This window comes from Podarcis erhardii (assembly GCF_964252035.2).
Source record: "Podarcis erhardii genome assembly, chromosome: 15".
NCBI lineage: Eukaryota > Metazoa > Chordata > Lepidosauria > Squamata > Lacertidae > Podarcis > Podarcis erhardii.
In genome coordinates this window covers 24,504,246-24,519,273 of record NC_138505.1, presented here as the reverse complement: position 1 = coordinate 24,519,273, position 15,028 = coordinate 24,504,246, and the positions used below count along the sequence as shown (strand labels likewise).

General features: G+C 50.1%; 1 protein-coding gene across 1 annotated transcript; it reads right to left on the bottom strand.

The window, feature by feature from the left end:
- Nucleotides 1-2,146: 2,146 nt before the first annotated feature.
- On the bottom strand, nucleotides 2,147-14,904 carry SLC35E4 (solute carrier family 35 member E4). Its single transcript, XM_081842079.1, has 4 exons — nucleotides 14,607-14,904; nucleotides 11,162-11,377; nucleotides 9,340-10,039; nucleotides 2,147-5,732 (listed from the first exon to the last, which is right to left on the bottom strand). The coding sequence occupies exons 3-4, from the start codon at nucleotides 9,977-9,979 to the stop codon at nucleotides 5,311-5,313; spliced, it is 1,062 nt and encodes a 353-aa protein (XP_081698205.1). The 5' UTR covers nucleotides 9,980-10,039; nucleotides 11,162-11,377; nucleotides 14,607-14,904; the 3' UTR covers nucleotides 2,147-5,310.
- Nucleotides 14,905-15,028: the final 124 nt, after the last annotated feature.

Here is a 15,028-nt window from a genome sequence, read left to right as displayed (position 1 = left end):
CAGGAATCAGCGTTTTTTTACATCAGTAGAAAGTGTGCTTTTATTTAAAATGCATCTCTGGGTTATTTGTGGGGCATAGGAATTCGTTCATTTCCCCCCCCCAAAAAAAAAACATAGTCCGGCCCCCCACAAGGTCTGAGGGACAGCGGACTGGCCCCCTGCTGAAAAAGTTTGCTGACTCCTGGCCTAAGATGTGGCTTGATCTGCCGCCTCCATTTATTCCATACATTGGGGGGCGAGGAACCTCAGGCCTGGCGGGGAGTCAATGTGGCCCTCCAGGCCTATCTGTCTTTTGGAATGCTCTCCAAGCTACACTCCCTGTCCCCAGGCCCTGTCCTTCACAAGCTTTGCTTCCTACCCGGCCTTGAGTGTTTTTGCCAGGCTGGAATGTGCCCTTGAACTCCGATAACGCCTCCTGCTTGCCTGAACGGCAGATAGAGCGTATTTGAATGTGAGTAGGAACCTGCCTAGTATATATAAATCAGAACTCATATTTGTTTCTCCACCCATCTTTGCCTCCAGTCCTGCCTACCCCTGGCACCGTTGCCCGGAAGAGAAGATGGCCGTCGGGCTGAAAAAGGTGCTTGACCCCTGGTGTAGGATGAAAAACCTCCCCTTGAGTTTGCTGCTGGCAAAAGCAGGCCTTTCATGAGACCGGCTGCCATGGCAACCGTCCGTGATGGGCAGGAACAGGCATTTTCCTGCATCGCCCGCCTTCTCTGGCAACGGAAGGGCAAAGACCTTGGGGAATTATCTTCTTTCCTGATGTAGAGCTATTTCTTTTCTCAAAACAGCTGCTGGAGGTGGAGGAGTGGGCTCTGGCTCTCCCTCTCGCCCACATCTCTGTTTCCCTCCCTTCCTCGGGTCGTTCAAGGACACAAGCACAACCGCTCAAGTAAGACAAAAATAGAGCTTTATTTGAAGGGCAAATGAAACCGGAGAGGCCGGCTTGGCCTTCTTTGTGCTCTGGTTACGCCAGAGGTTCCCTCAGTCGCCCGTTATCTCATTGATCGGATGGCATGACCCGGGCGGTTCACGAAAGGAGAACTTGACACGTGTCCCTAGCTGGGACGGTTCAGGCTGGGTGTGGTACGGCAAGGATCGCTCACTGCTGGAAGGAAGGGTCGGGGGCAAGAGCGGCGACGGCATCACCAGACAGGAAACCGGACAGATACAATTCCCCAGAGCTGTGCGTGCAAAAATGGCGATGCCTCCACTACGGTGGTGATTTTGTTAACACTCTCCCACTGAGGATCTCAGCTTGGCATATGAGGTCCTCTGCCTACCCTTTAGATGCTTACCACAAAACCCTGTGAGGTAGGCTAAGCTGACGATCCTGGCGTTGAAAACCATGGTTTGTGAAACCGAGCCTCCATACTCGTTCCCCTCCCCTGGTGGCTTCAAGGAAAGGGCCGTAGCTCAGTGGCAGAACATCTGCCTTGCAAGCAGAAGGCTGTGGGTTCAATTCCTGGCATTTCCAGGTAGGGCTGGTGGTGATGTCTCAGATCAGAAACTCTGGAGAGTCGCCAATAGCCCGCGTAGGCAATTCTGAGCTAGGTGGACCGGCGGTCTCCGATACTGTGTGAGGCAGCTTCCTGTGTTAATACTGGTGAACCAAACCACAGTTTACCACTACACACAAAACTGTGGCTTTCTGTTACTAGCCAGAATCCAAAAACCGTGGGGTATGAAGCCATGATAGTTATGTCCAGAGTGTGACTGGCGTGAAGTCACCCAGTGGGCTTCATGGCTGAGTGAGGACAGGAACTCAAATTTCCCTGGGTCCTGATTAGACACTTTTCACAACTACACCACTCCGGTTGTCACAAAATACCTTGTGCTTTATGGACAACTCAGGCGGCAGATAACAATGACACAGGGCCCACCTCACACCATAGAAATCTGGTTTTATGAAACAAATGGTATTGTGAGGAGACCTCTGCCCTTCTATCAATACATAAACAGGGGGCTAGAAGAGACCAGAAGCCCAAGAACTCTCAATACTGAATTCCTCAACAGTGGTGGTGTTTTTCCTACCTTCCCCTTCATACTGCCTCCGACAGTGGACAGAGGACAGACACTAGGAGTGCCTGTTCCAGCCGATATATTTTGGGTACTAGTAGGACAGACAGACCTGATTCACCAGCACTTTCAAACACTTTTACTCAGCCCTATATGAACGTATCCAGAAGAATCGTCATATTGACTTTTCCTCATGTCAGTGGACAAAAGTGGTGCCTTGCGAATTTTTATCTCAGGCACAAAAGTGGCTAGGGCTGAACCTAATTCGACCCTTCCCCCCTGCCAAAAAAGACACACACGTATTGTAAATTTTAAAAAGTTGAATAATTTACACACTGGGGAAAACATTTGGCCACACACACACACACCCAGCACTGCTGAGTGCTCACGGCTAGATTTCTAGTGGCAATCTTATTAATCTGCTAACAGTTCTTTCTGCCGCACCAAATTGATTCTGGCAGGCTATATGGGGGTCAGTTCAGCCTTTATGTTTCCCTTTACACTTGAGTAGGGAAACGTCTGTATCCACAGCCTTTTCACCAGGGACAAATGTGTTGGCTCTGCCCTTGATATCCGGAACCCAGCCTTCCTCCAAAACATCCTCTTAGATATTTTGACTACAGCTCCCAGCAGCCCCCAGCCAGAATGGCTGTAGTTGTAGTTCAAAACAAGTGTGCTGGTAGGGTCTGGTAGAAATGGAAGAACAAAACATCTGGAAAGTGCCAGGTCAGAGAAGCCTGACCAACACACACACACACACACTGATTATCGAACCCCCTTTGCTATAAATGACAGCAAGCCGACATTGGCGCATCTTGCAGACATTACGGATATGTACATTAACCTCCACTTGCAGAGAACGAAAAATGCAAAGCAGGACAACCAGTGTCGTAAGGGGGAAATGACAATCCACTTCTATAGGAGTGGCTGAAAGCCAATCAACACTTGCTGGTGAACCATATGACACATGAGATCCACATCGAACCGCAGGAGCGAACACCAAAGTATTCAGAGCGAACACTTCCCTGTGTGTAGAAAGCTAGCCTCCCAGGGAGTTTGGGTGGGTTAGAACTCTCACCCCCTCGCCTGCTAGACTTCCATGTTCAAGCAGAAATTGGTCCAAGAGAATTCTGCGCCATGTGATTAGATCTGCATGCACAGATTGACCTTGACTCCTTCAAAAAACGGGGTGCACCCCCACCCTGCAACAACAAGTAAACAAATACAAACACGTCCAAAAGCATTTTACCCCATGGAGAGTAATACTGACCATTTTCACCCACTACCAGTGGGCTTAATGGGTGCCCATTCATCAGAGGATTTCCAGTGAATCTGGTGGGCAGGTGCAAAATGCCCTTCGAATATATCCACACAAGCCAAATAGTAAAGATTTTCTTCATCCACCGAAAGCAAATGAGCACCCTAAGGTAGAAGAGTTACCTAGTCCAGGAACGGGGGACCTCTATAGTCCTCTAGATGCTGGGACTACAATTCCCATCATCCCTAACCATTGATAAGGATGGCTGGGGCTGATGGGAGCTGTAGTCCAAAGGAACCTGGAGGGCTGCAGATCTCCTCATCCTTGATGTAGCCCATTGAGGATAAGGAAATACTAATGGGTGTCTACTCATAAGCAAATGTGCATGAGCTCTCTCTCTCTCTCTCTCTCTCTCTCACACACACACACACCCTTAATCCACTAGCAGGCAGCACAGAAAGAAAACATCCATCCATAAAAATTGCACTATACGCCACCCCACCAGGTGGCAGTAGAGAACGGAAATAGACACACACACACACACATGCACAGACATGCATGCCCTGAACACACCACTTTTCATCTCCATGTTCCTCCTATATGGGAGCTCCTCCTCCCAGCACATTCAGTACTTTAGTACCAAGTGGGGAGCCCTGCCCAAGGAAAGGAGGAACTCTGTGCCACCTCCCTCTGCGGGCATCAATCCCACAGTGCCCTCGGAGGGGTTGGGAAGGAACTGGCACGAGAATTGGCATGGCTGCAAAGCGACTTGCGGAGATCAGAGGTGTACTCCAGCACACATTCAAGTCTCAACATTTTTTAAAAAGAAGGAAACACTTGGTTTCCCCCCAATTTTTAGCCCTATGAGAAGTAGCGGCTGGTGCCAGGGAGCTCTGCTGAGGCAGATCCGCTCTTCCTTTCTCTCTTCCCCAGAGTCTGCATGTTTGAATTATCTGCCTCGGAGGAGCTGGGGAGCCTACCTGCATGTAGAAATCTAGCACATCAAGGAGAAAATGAGAAGAGAACCCTCTCTCTCCGAAGGTGCTGGCTTTCTAGGGACAGGGATTTTTAAAATATTTTTTTTTAAAAAAAAGATTCAATGTAGGTGAGAATTCAGATACGCGGCATCTAATCCCTGCACCCCGTGCCGTCAAATCCTTCGGTGGGCAGAGGTGGCGTCTCCTGGCTTCCTCTAAAAACCATCTGCTGTAGCTCTTGCCCAGTGCATAAAATGGCTCGGGGTCAGGTGGGGCTGAGTTATTTGGGGGAAGATAAGCCTTCCCATAATTCTTGCATCTGCTGCTCATGAGTGCCCACTGTCCCCCTGCAACATACCAGAGGAGTGCTATGATCCATCAGAGAGGAGAGGCACACCTTCCCACAATGGCAGTAGTGGCTGGCATCCATTGGGATTGGCAGGACAGAAAGCAGGGAGGCCCAACAGTAGGTGGCGCCACAGCCAACGACAGGCAGAGCCAACTAACTGCAGCTTTTGTCCCCGTCCTCCATTCTGCAGTTCCGCAAGGGCAACACCGAGGGGAGGAAGCTGGCCGGCAGTGCCACCCCCTGCAGTGGTGGTGTAAGAACATAAAAGCAACTCTGCTGAATCAAGCCCATCTAGTCCAGCATCATGTTCTCACAGCGGCCAACCAGATGCCCTAACAAGAAGCCCGCAAGCGGGACCTGAGCAAACCAACACTCTGCCCACCTGCAACTCCCAACAACGGGTATTCAGAGTCACCCTAACTCCCCGTGGTGGCCGGTGCCCACGGGTAGGGCAGAAAGCAGGGAGCCCAACAGTAGGTGGCGCCAGAGAGCAGGCTGAGTCAACTCATTCTAGTTTTGTCCCCATCCTCCTCCCAGCTGAGCGACATTGAGACCAGGGAGCAGGAAGCGGGCAGCCAGTGCCAACCCTCCTGGACCAGATGGGGGCTGGACAAGAGCAGGCTGAGGTTGGCGGGGCAGGCCCCTACCCCATTGGCTCCCGCGCTTGACAGTCACAGCTCCAATCACGTCCTCCCTCTCTCCGCTTACTCCTCTTTGCCCCGCCCACCCCTGGAGCGCCAGCAGGAGGCGATGCAGTCACAGTGATGGTACATGAAGACCCCCGAGAGGGTGAGGGCGATGCCCGCGTAGCTGAGCAGCGTCAGGCGGCTGCCAAAGAGGAAGTGGGATAGCAGGAGGTTGCCCACCACGTTGAAGTTCCCCAGGACGTGGATGGTGAGGGCCGACGTCAGCGAGATGACGTAGAAGCTGGCCAAGTTGTACAGCACCGAGCCCAGGCAGCTGAGCAGGACACAGGCCCAGAGGCCCCCTCCGTAGGCCAGGGTGCCGTCCCAGGCGGGCCCCACCTCCAGGACCAGGGCGGCCGCAAAGAGGATGTAGAAGCTGGGCAGGGAGGTGAGGCAGAGCAAGGTCAGCGAGTCCAGGCGCTCCTCCTGCAGGAAGGTACCTGGGGTGAGATATATAAAATAATAATAATAATAATAAGGGACGTGGGTGGCGCTGTGGGTTAAACCACAGAGCCTAGAGCTTGTCGATCAAAAGGTTGGCGGTTCGAATCCCCACAGCGGGGTGAGCTCCCGTTGCTCGGTTCCTGCTCCTGCCAACCTAGCAGTTTGAAAGCACGTCAAAGTGCAAGTAGATAAATAGGTACCGCTCTGGCGGGAAGGTAAACGGCGTTTCCGTGCGCTGCTCTGGTTTGCCAGAAGCGGCTTAGTCATACTGGCTGCATGCCCCGGAAGCTGTATGCCAGCTCCCTTGGCCAATAAAGTGAGATGAGCGCCGCAACCCCAGAGTTGTCCGTGACTGGACCTAATGGTCAGGGGTCCATTTACCTCTAATAATAATAATAATAAAAATAAAAATAAAAATAAAAATAAAAATAATAAAAAATATCAAACATTTAAAACTTCCCGATACAGATGTCTTCTAAATGTCATATAGTTGTTTATTTCTTTGACATCTGATGGGAGGGCGTTCCACAGGGCGGGTGCCACCACCGAGAAGGCCCTCTCCTTGATTCCCTGCAACGTCACTTCTCGCAGTGAGGGAACCGCCAGAAGGCCCTTGGAGCTGAACACCAAATTCACAAACAGCAAATTCAGAGAGGGGCTGAGGAGGGAAAGAAAAGCACACAGGAGGCAGGAGGAAACTTCCCCGAGGGATGGCCCCTCCTCGACATGGCATGGGCTTCTCCAATGTGGCACCCTGCCGTTGTTTTGGACTACAACTCCCATCAGCCCCAGCCAGGACGCCCAAGCAACCCATCAGTCCCAGCTTCATACAACTGTTTTTCGATATGTTGTAAGCTGCCCAGAGTGGCTAGGGGAACCCAACCAGATGGGAGGGGTATAAGTAGTAATATTATTATTATTATTATTATTATTATTATTATTATTATTATTATTATTATTTCAGATTTTGGGGGAGGAAGCTTCATGCCTTGAAATGCTCTCTCACAGGTAGGAAACTCCCCACACATAGAAAACCAGCAGGTCAAGGAGAAGGTTCACTGCTTATGTGCATTGAATCATTTTGTACAATTTGAAGCAGTACAGCCCTAACACTGGTTTACCACCTCACTGAGAACTAGGCCCTTGAGTCCTGAACTTTTCCAAACTGTATATGTTATTGTTTTTTTAAAAAAAGATGTGTTTTTGAAATAAAAATAAATCCATCATAAGCCCCCAGTGGCCTCTCCTCCAAAAGTAAACAGCCACTTACATTTCTCTGAGCATCTAGATGACCAAGCAAGAATGAGGAAGTACATGTTAAATTTGCACAACCCTGCATTGGAGACAAGAGTCCAGCCCAGATATGATGTTTTAGGGAGTAGCCTTTCCCAAGTTGATGCCCTCCAAGTGTTTTGGACTATAGTGCCCATCAGTCTTAGCCAGCATGCCTGTTGTGACCGACAGCTCCCATCAGCCCTGGCCGGGACTAATGGGAATTGTAGTCCCAAACGCCTGCCAGGCAGCAGCTGCAAAAATGCATAGAGCAGTGATGGCCAAACTTGCCCCTCCAGCTGTTTGGGAACTACAACTCCCACCATCCCTAGCTAACAGGACCAGTGGTCAGGGATGATGGGAATTGTAGTCCCAAAACAGCTGGAGGGCCAAGTTTGGCCATCACTGGCACAGAGATTCATTGGTGTATGGTCACATTCACACCATCCATTTAAAGCACTATGATCCCACTTTAGTCATGGAACTGTAGTTTGTTAAGGGTGTTGAGAGTTGTTAAGAGAAACCCTCCCCTCTTCCCCGAAGCACTTTAACAATCAATCCCTCTTCCCAGGAAACCGTGGGAGCTCCAGCTCTGGAGGGGAATAGGTATCTCCTAACAAGCTCCCAGAGTCCTTAACAAACTACAACTCCCAGAATTCCTGGGGGAAAGCCTTGACGGTTTAAAGTGGGATTTGTGGTACTTTGAATAGATGGCATTAGAAGGTTCAGAAGGCTGCATGTTTAAGTTACACACAAATTGGAATGAGCTATCCCATTTCCAAGACAACAGCACAGCGAAGGATAAAGTATTCCCTTCTGAAAACCTCCCAGCAAAGATTTAGCATCCCAAAAACAAAACATGCCATCTGCCCTGCTCAGCGTTTTAAGTTTCAGCACACAAATGAAACGAACGATTCCAGGTTCGAATCTGGCTCTGGTTTCAACGCAATTAGAATTCTGGGAAGGGCTGAACTTTGCTTAATGCAAAACAAGAGACGTTTTGCAGATGTGCTCGATTGGTATAATTCCTTCATTATTTATTCCCAGGGAGAACTAAAACAGAGCGCTCATATTCTTCACCCACATGCTTTCAAGCACATCTCTGCAGCCATAAGGACTATAATAATAATAATAATAATAATAATAATAATAATAATAATAATAATTTATTTATACCCCACCCATCTGGCTGGGTTTCCCCAGCCACTCTGGGTGGCTCCGAACAGAATATTAAAAACACGATAAAACATCAAACATTAAAAAACTTCCCTAAACAGGGCTGCCTTCAGATGTCTTCTAAAAGTAAGATAGTTGTTTATTTCCTTGACATCTGATGGGAGGGAGTTCCACAGGGAGGGCACCACTACCGAGAAGGCCCTCTGCCTGGTTCCCTGTAACCTCACTTCTCACAGGAAGGGAACTGCCAGAAGGCCCTCAGAGCTGGACCTCAGTGTCCGGGCTGAACGATGGGGATGGAGATGCTCCTTCAGATATACTGGGCCAAGGCCGCTTAGGGCTTTAAAGGTCAGCACCAACACTTTGAATTGTGCTCGGAAACGCACTGGGAGCCAATGTAGGTCTTTCAGGACCGGTGTGATATGATCTCAATGGCCAATCCCGGGCAACAATCTAGCTGCCGCATTCTGGATTAGTTGTAGTTTCCGGGTCACCATCAAAGGTAGCCCCACATAGAGTGCATTGGAGTGGTCCAAGCAGGAGATAACCAGAGCATGCACTACTCTGGGGAGACAGTCTGAGGGGAGGTAGGGTCTCAGCCTGCGTACCAGATGGAGCTGGTAAACAGCTGCCCTGGACACACAATTGACCTGCGCCTCTCTGGACAGCTGTGAGTCTAAAATGACTCCCAGACTAGAAGCTCACTTTTAAAAGGACCCTTAAGAAGGGTCATGGGACATGGGTGGTCTGTAGGTTAAACCACTGAGCCTAGGATTTGCCGATCAGAAGGTCGGTGGTTCGAATCCCCGCGACAGGGTGAGCTCCCGTTGCTCGGTCCCTGCTCCTGCCAACCTAGCAGTTCGAAAGCACGTCAAAGTGCAAGTAGATAAATAGGTACCACTCTAGCGGGAAGGTAAATGGCGTTTCCGTGCGCTGCTCTGGTTCGCCAGAAGCGGCTTAGTCATGCTGGCCACATGACCTGGAAGCTGTATGCCAGCTCCCTTGGCCTATAGAGCGAGATGAGCGTCGCAACCCCAAAGTCGGCCACGACTGGACCTAATGGTCAGGGGTCCCCTTTACCCTTTACCTTTAAGAAGGGCCAATGTTCCACACAGGCCACCCTGCGGCCCACGCGCAGCCATGCAAGACACTTACTTTGCTGTATAGACTTCAGCCCTCGGAGGAAAGTGGCGGCAAACAGGAAGCAGCAGCCGGCTTGGTCAAAATGCACCTCCCCGACGATGCTCAAGGAAGCCCCCAGGCAGATGGGCCCCATCGCCACGTACTGCAGGGGGTGGTGGCGTTTCCCCAACAGCACCTTGGAGAGAGTCAGGGTGAAGAACGGTGTCGTGGTGTAAACCATCTGGGCAAAGTCCAGCTGGACGTAGTTCAGTCCCAGGTTCCCAAAGGCCACACTGGCGCAGAAGGTCAGGCTCAGCAGGAAAACCCTGCCCTTGGCTCCAGGGCACGGGGCGGGGTGCCCGGCCCTGCCGGCCCGCAGCTTCGCCAAAGGGTTGCCCACCACCACGGCCGTCAACATGTGCAGGGAGGAGAGCAAGACCGGGTAGCGGAAGTTGTGGACGGCAAAGATCCACTTGTTGAGGCTGGACATGGTGGTCCCCGTGGCCAGCCAGACGAACACCGTGAAGACCAGGGGCAGAGCGTGCCGGGACGGTTCGGGGGGCCTTTGCCCCCCACGCGGCAGCGGATCCAGCTTCCAGGGAGAGAGGGGTCGTGCCCCATTGCCAGCGTTCATCTCTGCTTCATTTCTTCTCCCTGGAGAGGGTGGGCACATCGGGGGCGGCAGCCTGGCATCAGCACAAGGGACAGAGTCCCTGTGCAAACAGCTGTGAGCCTAGAGACAAAAGGTTATCCTGAAACAATCATCCAACTAACCCAGGTGTCAGTCTTATACGGCTTAAGCCCAGGCTATCTCAAGGACCGTATTCTCCCATATGAACTTGCCCAGGCTCTGAGATCTTCAAGCAAAGCCCTTCTCTCGGTCCTGCCACCCACAAAGGAACACTTGGTGGGGGACATGGGACAGAGCCTTCTTAGTGGCTGCTCCCATTGGAGCTCCTTCCCCAGGGGGGCCAGACTGGCTCCCTCCTTCCTATCCTTCCAATGGCAGGTGAAGACTTTTATTTCAACAGGCCTTCGGGAAATGACGTCTTTTAATGTGCTGTTTTTACTATCAGCATTTTAATAGATTTGTTTTAATTCTGTTATGGAGTTCAAGTCCTTTTTAACAATTACCTGTTACACATTTTTAGCTTTTTGCATTTTTATTTATTTATTTAACATAAAAAATAGCATGTTTATTCATTTATTTCATAAAATGTATACACCGCTTGGTTCTAAAAAGCCTCAAAGTGCTTTACAAAAAAGAGATGGTAATTTATGGCTGAAACTTTAGAAATAACTTGCTATAAATCAATGAGAAAAAAACACTACTTTCCACCACTATGGGGTATCTAGGTATCTGCAAACCCAAGGACCTTTTTGCATTTTATCAGTGTTGTTCTAATTTGTGAAAGCTGCCTTCATGAAGTCCCAGTCTGGGGGAAAGCTGGCTGATAAATAAATAAATAAATAAATAAATAAATACCATAATACAGTGGTACCTCTGGTTACATACTTAATTCATTCCGTAGGTCCGTTCTTAACCTGAAACTGTTCTTAACCTGAAGCACCGCTTTAGCTAACGGGGCCTCCCGCTGCCACCGAGCCACCACCGCACAATTCCTGTTCTCATCCTGAATCAAAGTTCTTATAACCTGAAGCACTATTTCTGGGTTAGCGGAGTCTGTAACCTGAAGTGTCTGTAACCTGAAGCGTATGTAACCTGAGGTGCCACTGTATTGCCTGAGCTCACTGTCTCCTGGCTGGTTTTGGTGCCCACACAAAGTTTGCCATGTCCCGCTCAGCTATTTCCCCCTTCCTGTCTCCTCTCCAAAAGTCACTCCCAGTGACTCACCAGTATCCAATTTCCAGTCCCGGCCGGGAGCGAGCGAGGATCCCTCTGGCTTTCTCAGGAGGAATCTGGAACAGACAGAGAAGAAACGCCCTGGATGTGCCTCGACGTTGTAGAATCACCTTCGGTTGCGACCTCCAGCCCCTGCGACGTCCGGCACCTTGTCAGCTCCGGTGGGATAGGAATCCAGCGGCTTCTAGACACTCGGCAAGCCTCATTCTGTAGGACGACACACAACAGATGAGATCCCTGGAGTCTCACTTAAACCAGAGGTCTTTGGGCTGGCCTGCCGCCTACGGAGAGAGATGCTGTCCCACTTCAGGAGAGGCTGAGCCACTTCTGCTGCCAGCTAGCCTTGTGTAAGGATGCCGGGCGGAGAGGAGGAAGGCAGTGGAAAGTGCGATGGGCTGGCTGAGAGGTTGGCAGCGAAGCTCCTCCCACTCGTATCCTGGGACTGCGGCAGCAACAACAACAATGGGTCATGTGTCTGCCTCCTTAAAGCCAGGCAGCCCAAGCGGTTTGTGGGCCCGCCCAGGCCGACTCATCTGCGGTTTGTCCCTGTGGGAGGAAAAAGATCATACAGACCGGCTGCAGCAGCGGAAAGAAAGAGCAGTCAGGAGAGCATCCTAAACAAAAAACCCAGTCACCATGGAGACACAGCAATCCAAAAGAGAGACAGAGAGAGAGACTGTGCCATGCTGTGCCTTTAAAACACATGGCTTCCATCCCACTCAAGGATCCTGGCAACGCTTGTTCCCGCCAAACTACAATTCCCAGCACCCAGAACAAACTACAGTTCCCATGATTCTTGGAAGGGGGAAACTATGTGCTTTCAATATGTGTCCAAAAGTGCTTCCAAAATGATGGAAACTGCAGCCGTTTAAAGCACGCATTCATTGATTTCTTGATTGGTACTATTCATAAATTTATTACTTGCTGTTTGGCAGGAAACTCCAGGGTGAGTTACGACAATTTTAAATTAAGAATATAAAAAGAGGAGATATGGTACAAAAAGTGACTAAGGAGTGGGCTGTCTTTAAGGAATACATCAAAATCTATGTGGAAAAAGTAGAACTTTTGACAGATATTGAGTGAATCCAGAAAATGATTCGAGCAAAAGGAGAGTAAAGTTAAGATAGAAGAAGAGATTAAAGAAATAACGAAATGCATTTAAGCTAATTGCTAAAATAAAGTAGCGTAACAAGAACGGCTGGAAGTCAAGCCACTTGGTGGGTGTCCGTGTGGGGTAGGTATGTTGATATGTATAGTATACGTAGGTATTATATAGAGTTTTACACTATGAAAATAAGGTAGTGTGTTGTGTATATGTATTGTGTAAATGTAAATGTATGTGTTTTAAATGTTAATAAAATAAAATAAAATTAAGAATAAAAAAATGCAGATTGCTGTCACGGGAATAGGGTAGGCCTTGAAAACACACATATTTCAGGTGTCAAAGAGGTGTGTCTTCAGCATTCTCTGAGAGCCATGTAATGAAGCTGTCAGATGCACCTCTGTGGGGAGTTCCACAATTTAGGGGCTCCCACTGAGAAGGCCCCGTCCTGGCCTGCCACCCCCACCAAACTTCTGAGGGCTGTGAAACTACCAAAATTATATTCAATATACATTTAAAGCACATGGCTTTCACCCAAGGCATCCTGGGAATGGTAGTCCCCCCCCCGAACTTTAATTCCCAGCACCCAGAACAAACTACAGCTCCCCAGGATTCTTTGGTGGGAAGTCACGGGCTTTAAGCGTGTGTTGAATGTTCAGTACTTTAATATATGGGGTGGAAATGCCATAAGCAAGTGATACATGCTGCTTCAAAGCAGCGGTGTTTGCTGGGGCCTCATGGGAATTGTAGTCTAAGGCTCTGTACTCACCATGCATTTAAGGCACATTTAAACCACCCATAAACCCCAAGAAACCTGGAAATAAAACAGCTGGAAATAAAATAGGTTTAGGAAGGTTGGCTTAAACCAGCAACCTTTTTCAGCAGGGGGCCGGTCCACCGTCCCTCAGACCATGGGCGGGGGGCCGAACTATATGTTGGGGGGGGGGTGAACAAATTCCTATGCCCCACAAATAACCCAGAGATGCATTTTAAATAAAAGGACACATTCTATTCATGTAAAAACACACTGATTCCCGGACCGTCCGTGGGCTGGATTTAGAAGGCGATTGGGCCGCATCCGGCCCCCTGAGCCTTAGGTTGCCTCCCCTGGTTTAAACCCTAAACAGATGGGGACCTGGGTGAGAAAAGCAACAACTGACACTTATTATTATTATTATTATTATTATTAATTAAATTTTGTATATTGTCCTTCCTCCATAGGCTGACCTTTTGCCTGGCTTCTCAACCGATATCAACATCACAAGGCAAAAACCCCTGGGTGAACTGCACACAGATTAATACCTGGAGCCCAATTTGCACAGACCCAAACTAATTAGGAGTCAGGAATCACAGATTCTCTAGTTCTGGTAGCAAAAGGGGGAAAGGCCACACAGCTGGATGGAAGAGCATCTGCCTTGCATGCAGGAGATCCCGGGTTCAAATTCCTTGGCAGCATCTCCAGCTAAGGCTGGGGGTGGAAAAGCTGCCTGCCTGGATCCCTGGACAGCGGCTGCTGCTGCCAATCAGTGCAGACAGCACTGAGCTGGCTGGACCCATAGACCTGACTCAGAACAAGGCAGCATCCTGTGTTTACTCAGAAGTGTTAGTGCTGACCTTTAAAGCCCGAAACGGCCTCGGTCCAGTATACCTGAAGGAGCATCTCCACCCCCATCGTTCTGCCCGAACACTGAGGTCCAGCGCCGAGGGCCTTCTGGCGGTTTCCTCGCTGCGAGAAGCCAAGTTACAGGGAACCAGGCAGAGGGCCTTCTTGGTAGTGGCACCTGCCCTATGGAACGCCCTCCCACCAGATGTCAAAGAGAAAAACAACTACCAGATTTTTAGAAGACATCTGAAGGCAGCCCTGTTTAGGGAAGCTTTTAATGTTTAATAGGTTATTGTATTTTAGTGTTTTGTTGGAAGCCGCCCAGAGTGGCTGGGGAAACCCAGATGGGCAGGGTATAAATAAATTATGATGATGATGATGATGATGATGATGATGATAATTAGAAGCTGCCCAGAGTGGCTGGGGAAACCCAGCCAGATGGGCAGGGTATAAATAATTTATTATTATTATTATTATTATTATTATTATTATTATTATTATTATTATTATTATTTAATCCCTGCGCTCTTCTCCCCGTTTTCGATGGCTCCTGGAGTCCTGGCATCCACCGGCCCCGTCCAGGGAGACCGGCACACGCCTCCAAGCGTCTCCCTGGGTTAGGAACGGCGTCACGTCTGAACTCTCCGCAGGCCCGGGAAGCAACCCTACCGGCCAGAGGAGGGCGATGCGGGTGGAGGGGAAGAGTGCGGCGCCCTCAAGGTGACTCTTACCTTCAGGTAAGGCGGGGTGAGGCGCAGGTCCATCGCAGCCAGTCAGGGGGGGCGCCGGCTGCTGGGGCGCCAAAGGATCGCTCTCCCGAGAAGGCGAGGCAGAGCCGGGGCGAGCCGGTGGCTGGGACCACGCACAGACCCCCGGGCTCAGCATCCGAGATCGGGTCCTTCCTTGCCCTTGGGCGTCCTTTCCCACGCTCCCTTCCCAGGCGAGGATGCGCTGCTGCTCCTGCTCCGGTATCCTTGCAGTAACCCCCCGGAGGCGGCAGGTCGAGGGGAGAAAGGAAAGCGATGGAGGAGAGAAGGAGAAGGAGAAGGAGAAGGAGGGAGCGAAATCGCTTTGCAAGGGTTTCTTTCCCGCCCCCTCCGCCTAGCAAAGCTAAAACGGGAGCCTGCCGGCCAAAGGCGTCTCGCCGGCGCCG

What these genes read in the sequence shown, in the direction of transcription:
- SLC35E4 (XM_081842079.1), bottom strand. Translation starts at nt 9,979, where the DNA reads ATGTGCCCACCCTCTCCAGGGAGAAGAAATGAAGCAGAGATGAACGCT. An exon ending in GCTGAAGTCTATACAGCAAA is followed by an intron (nt 5,733 to 9,339) that starts GTAAGTGTCTTG and finishes ATCTCACCCCAG; the next exon opens with GTACCTTCCTGCAGGAGGAG.